The sequence below is a fragment of the Lolium rigidum genome, chromosome 6 (genome assembly GCF_022539505.1).
Source record: "Lolium rigidum isolate FL_2022 chromosome 6, APGP_CSIRO_Lrig_0.1, whole genome shotgun sequence".
NCBI classification, from domain to species: Eukaryota; Viridiplantae; Streptophyta; class Magnoliopsida; order Poales; family Poaceae; genus Lolium; species Lolium rigidum.
The window spans coordinates 191,025,759-191,032,192 of record NC_061513.1 but is presented as its reverse complement, the minus strand read 5'-3'; the positions used below and the strand labels follow the sequence as shown (position 1 = coordinate 191,032,192).

At 41.8% G+C, this 6,434-nt stretch overlaps 1 protein-coding gene across 1 annotated transcript; it reads right to left on the bottom strand.

The window, feature by feature from the left end:
* Positions 1–575: 575 nt before the first annotated feature.
* On the bottom strand, positions 576–1,978 carry LOC124665477. The gene is made up of 3 exons (XM_047202887.1): positions 1,247–1,978; positions 1,033–1,105; positions 576–893 (listed from the first exon to the last, which is right to left on the bottom strand). Exons 1-3 carry the CDS (start codon positions 1,599–1,601, stop codon positions 845–847), a joined length of 477 nt encoding a protein of 158 aa, XP_047058843.1. The 5' UTR covers positions 1,602–1,978; the 3' UTR covers positions 576–844.
* Positions 1,979–6,434: the final 4,456 nt, after the last annotated feature.

Sequence of the window (6,434 nt, the reverse complement as noted above, 5' to 3'; positions counted from 1 at the left end):
AAAGGTGACAGGGATAATATACTATCCTTCATACATAAGTTGACACATTGCCATGTTTTATCAAATAAATGCTTCTGAGCATTATCAAGATGTGTTATATGTATTTTTGCATTGGTTACTGTGCATACATGTTGCTCGAGGAGTCGAGGAAGGACATTCCCATTCTATTATGGTTGGACGTTGGAATGTTTGAACTCCACTACTCCCTCCTGCCCATTTTATGTTGCGCATAACTTTTCTTGCAAGTCACACTATGCAAACTTTGACCAAGAATATAGATAATAATACAAAGATCTACTATGACAAATGCATATAATATGAAAATATATTTCATGACAATTCTAAAAATATTATTCTTCTATTGTATATGTTCATATTTTTATCAATATAGAACTGCAATTTTTTTATCATCTATATTGATAAAAATATGAACATATACAATAGAAGAATAATATTTTTAGAATTTTCAAAGTAAATTGATGTATAATAAATACAACCTCAAAATCCTCCTTATTAAAAATACAGAACTGCAATTGTGTGATGAAATACTATGAAAAATGTTTTGAATGGGAAAATGTTGAGCAGCCAAAGCTGCTAGCTCTAAGTGTATCACGAAAGTTACTAATGCTCTAACTCATATTTATTTTAATAGACCCTTCTTGATAGTTATATTATAAAAATGCATTCAGGATCACAAGTTAATGACATAATATATACTCCTATGTAATGAACGATTATTGGGGTAGACAATGTTTCTTTGTTACTACCTTGACTGAAATTGTATCATTCAGGTCCATAATCTGGAGGAGACACGCTCACAGCAAAACTGGAGTATGGCAATACATTATGCATAAATGAATGGGAGAAACCAGCTATGGTTGTGTAGTTGTAATCTGCAAAGCAAGAAATTTAGATCATTCCAAGACGTGAATCTATAAAGAACAAGATTGTCATTGCGTCCTGAACATGATTTATTTATAATAATCGTATCCATTACATGACAAACAGGTATATAGGGCTTCAGAAACTTGCCCATTGAAATCTGCAGGGTGCCAATTCAACTGCAGCCGATGGATTGTAGAGACTGCCCTCCTTGTTGATGCAGCTATGTGAGCATGGTTTAAAAATGGAGCACTCGGTCAATATCTTGCCAACAGACACGTGAAAGCAAACAGATATAAAAAAATGGCTTGTTCTTCCGACAATTAAGTTCAGAAAAATTGAAGTAACAAGAAAACAAATCTACCTTGGCATCCACCAGGCTCTTGTAGGTACGGGCTCCCCTGAATTCTATTGGTACAATTGCAGAGCTTTCCAATTCGCTTGAACAAGTTATAGCAGTAAGAATTCTCCGTGTTTTGTTGACTTCTTGCAGCCTTGAAGAACATAGTACTACCACGCCGGCAGTCCCTGACGAACAAGACAACCACCCGTTGGAAACCAAGTTGGGGCGTTTGACTATCTTTCCAGGCATGACAGAGGCGGTTCGTCCACCAGCTGTGGCCATCAGCGTCGACCTCAATCTCGCGGCCGCCGACATTGCTAGGGTTTGCCTGCACCGCGACCTGATTTGGTTTGAAGAGAGAAAGAGAGATGGGCATGGAGAGGTGGCCTCATCCGGTCGCCATTGTTCCAGATGGAGGCGGCAGTAACGGAGATGGCGTTGGGAGGCGCTGTGATGGCTGGGTGGAGTCTGGCGGCAGCGGTCTGTGGAGAAGAGGATGAGATGTGGGCTGCGACATCATCCCAAATAGTGCACGCAGAAGACCAACCTCGTCAGTCGTCACAGGAAAAGACAGAGTAAGAAACCGACTTCGTGTTGTGCCGCCTCTCCCATGCGGCCAGCAAATGACACGGGTGCACAAATAAACGAACTGAAGCGGTGAAAAAAACCAACACGCTTGCAGGTGGAGCCGAACCCAGCGGACACCGTGGAGCAACCACAGGGCTTCAAACCCCTGGGAGCTTAGAGCTCTTTAAGGATATGACTACGGAGACGGCGATGGCAGCATGCCTTGAGATATGCCATGACTACGGAGACGGCGATGGCAGCATGCCTTGAGATATGCCACCAGATCGGAGTACGACAGCAACGACAGTTTGGATTTGTCAACTCGAGATGGAAAGGCGGCTCTTACGGCTGTGAAACCGCCAGACGCCCTTTCTGTTGCATCGCTGGCGCCGGCTTGACATATTAATTAGAATGGATTAGTTATGCGATCTCTTTGAGATGCATTATAACAGTATGTCAGCGATTGGATAAGCCTCAAGAAATAATTATATTTTTTAAACCAAAGAAACTACCGACATGTGATATGCCCAAACTATATATTCGTTTGGACTCTTGATAAATCTCCACGACAATTTGCTTCCTGGACTCCTGAGATAAATCTCCACGGCAACCACATATTCGTAACCTCCTAGGACTCTACATAAATATAAATGAGGATTATTATCTCCAGAGCGTAGATTTAATTGTAACGTGACTATGTAACTTTGGTATGGTACATTATAAATCACGTCTTTCTAGAGTAATCCTAACCATCAATATTAGATCTAATTGTCTTAATTATTTTGATGATGTGGATTAACGTGGAGGCTTTTACGGTGCCTCCAATTAGTAAATATAAGATATTTTGGTGCCATATATTGGTGGGATTTTCTAGTTCAATTCTTTTGTACTAGGATATTAGCAGGATGCTATCTTCTAGGGCCTTCACCTATATCCAGCCCGACCCACGAACAAGCAAGGGCCTCTCTCGCTACCTAGCTCCTGGTCGCTCCCTCTCAGTCCTCCATCCGTAGCTGAAATCCACCGCGCCGGAGCCAGCTCAGCGACGCTGTCAACCACACTCTGTCCGCTTCGTCGGATCTGCTTCCCCGACTCAATGGTTCATCGCACCGGCCGGCGAGATCGGTACACAAATCGCCACCATGATCCACCGAACCAAACCAAACGGCGAAACGCCACCTCCCCAGTCGACCAAGGTTGAACACTTTGTCGGGAAGCTTTTGTTATGTACTTGAATTCCGAAACTAGTTGATTGCTTGCTTCCACTGCTTGTTATTAGCATCTGTTTTTTTTTTGTAATGTCTGCTAGATATTCCACTCGAGAATGCCTACGAAGAATCACGGAGGCAAAATATCTTGCAGAATAACATATTTGCAGCCTCGATCGGCATACCGTGTGGGAGTATGCGAACTAAGATTGGGACAAAATCACCGCACCCCAAGTCATTGCCGAGATTTTTCACCCATGTGATGTGCCGCCAAAAGGACGATCCCGTGGGGCTGCTGCTGAAGAAGGTATTTGGCCGCACTGCTCAAATTCATATGTGTTGTTTGCTGATTTATTTGATGAACTTTGATTTGCAGCTGCTAGCCACTGCTCATGTTCCTAACAAAGACATTGAGCGCTCCAGTGATGCAAACATTGGTAGAAAGGAGGCAGAATTTGGTCATGTTATTCTAGCAAGCAATCATTTGAGGGGCCACCTAGGATCAACACATCTGGTTCCTCCTGAGCTCAACTTTAAGGAGGTAATTTTATACTAGTGTTCAGGGGGCTAAAGGCTAACAATAGAATCTTCTAGATGTTAAACATAAAATAATATAATGTACTGAAAGAGATCAAACTGTCAACAGTTTTGGGATTTGCCAATCTATATCCAACGACCGATGTTCAAAGTTACTCATACACTATATAGTGGAGTGGAGTTGTATAGATGGTATAGATATAGATATAGATATAGATTATAGATATAGATATAGATATAGATATAGATATAGATATAGATATAGATATAGATATAGATATAGATATAGATATAGATTTCAGATTTCCTAATTTTTTCTTCAAAATAGGGTCGCCTCGGCCTCTGCATCCAAATGATGCACCCACCTTTTTATTGCAAAGTTTTAGACTCCATCATTTAAGGTTTAGAAACTCATGGGTCGCTCAAAGTGGTGACATGAATCAACCAACATATTTCCTTTCAATCTACTAACTGATGTTATGCATTGGAACTCGCAGAAGCAAGTGACTGCTCATGTCCCTGCCAAGCAGCATTGTAGCACAGATGTACAGAGTTCCACTGATGCAAACGTTTCTAGGAACAAAATAGAAGGATGTGGCACGGGGGGAAGCTAAGATTAGGCGTTTTCAGAAGGACTTGGATGTGGCCACTTGGCGGAACAAAGAAATGAACCGAGGATGGAATTCTACAATTCAAGATGGCCTACATGTTGTTGCTGATCTGCAGAAGCTAGTGGCTGGCAACTTTGTTCCCACTTTGGCTGATGCAAATGTCCATGAGATCAACTGGACGATCTTGGAACAGGTGAAAGCATGAGCAGAAACTTTGCACTCATCTTTGCAGGTAGATGATTTTCAAAGGGTGATGCAAGAGCCGCCATATGAATAGATTGTTGTTTCAGATGATGATGACTCTGGTTCTTTTGTTTACTATTGTGCTTGTAGCACTTAGGGGAACTATCTTGTACAAGTAATTTTTTTTGAGAAAGTTGTACAAGTAAATGGCACATGCTTCGCATGTTTGACCAATTAAGTTAAAACGCTTCACAAAATCCTGCTATCATGTAGGAGTAATGGCTTGCATTGGCTTTCAACCCAAGTGACTGTTGACTGCAATGTTTGGGTTTTCCAAGAGAGGTTGATGGTATTGCATTGGGAAGGCAAAGAGAAGAGTAGCAGAACATGTGGGAGCGAGGTGCTGCAGCTTAATGGATGGAATGAAGGCGTGAACTCCTTCAATTAGTTTGTCTCGCGTCTCCAGCTTGGCATTGGAGCTGCACGTGGCCCTTCTATTCTTCTCTTCTCGTAGTGGAGGCATTGCGAGGAGATGGAAGTATGTCAGATTCGTCGCCGGAGCCGACCTGCCTTGGACTGGGGATTTCCTCGATCTGGAGTACACACACAGCAGCCTCTGATTGTTGGCCGACTCTGAAGGCCATGTGGTGGCCATGCTCGCCGACGTTTCTTGAACCTCAATGCGGAAGCCATGTCTGGAGCTCATCGTGAAGCTCAACGTTGATTCGGTGCCAAGTGGTATTGTCCCCGGCCCGGTGAAGATGGCCATGGCCTGAGGTTCTTCTTTGAGGAGAACCGGAGGACCTTATTGCATTTTTACATTTCTTTGTAAGCACTTTCCTGCAAAATCTATTATTTTTTTAGTTTCTCAGCCCCATCTGTAACATGTACCCCTTTGTTACACTTAATGGTATCTAGGCCCTTTGGGGCCCCTCCTTTGTTTAAAAAGATTGAATTCTTATTGCATCGAAACTGTTTCACTAAAAAAAGAGCTCTCATGTGCAAGGCACATGCAATTTACTATTATATACTACTAGTAGAGATGGTACACCCGGACATTAGAGATTTGTTTGTTTTAAAGATATTTTTAATTGTGTACAAGATGGAAAATATAACTTTAGCAAATTCCTAGAAACTAATATGTGACCCCAAGTCAAACTTTTTTTTGGGTATGAAACATAATGCATATGAAGACACTTAAAAGTACGCACATACACTCCCCCCTATGAATGCGAACCGCACCCCTCTATATATGAGAATTCCGAGAGACCGAGTCTAAGAAACTGATCAGGCGTGTCTTTCGTTTGACGAAGTCACCACATGCAACTTTGCTATTGATGAGAACACCATTTCCCACTGAAGTATATTCCACCTTATATATTATACACCAAATTAAATGTGAAACTTTTCATTTGGCTCTCGGGTGCTTATGCTCCCGCCACCCAAAAAAATATATTTACAATTTTCAAAAAAATCCTACGAAATTTTTCACATGTACATATCGACAATCTATGTGCATTCATACAATTACACACAAAACAAGTATTTTTCATGGTCGATGTAAAAAAGAGAAAACATGTCTCATAAAAATCCTTATGGTTAGCACAATTTTTTAACTCTTTTTTACATAGCCCAAATTACTATTCGGTTTTCCATTGAAATACTTTATATGTATATAGCAAGCAAAGAAGTACACATGAATTTTTAGTTTTATTATTTTTTGATATTTCAAAATGTATAGAAGATGAATTTCGAAATAAGAGATCATATGCACCCAAGAACCAAACATATCCCCTTGACCCTGAACCTACTCAGCTTCAGACTGTCGTGGTATCGTCACGGCATATGCCATAGGATGGCTAAAGAAGGTGGTTCCTGCCGGGTCTACGGTGGTATCCGGATGCGGGTATGGGCACGAGCGACACGGCGACGTACCCAGGTTCGAGGCCCTCCGATGGAGGTAACACCTCTACTCCTGCTATGAGTGTATATGATGATATCACAGTACAATGATGCTCCTAGAGCTGTATCCGGCTGCTCCTGGGAGGATAAGGAAGACGATGGTCTCTCTCACAGGGCAGCGCTAAGTCTAGAATGAGTAAG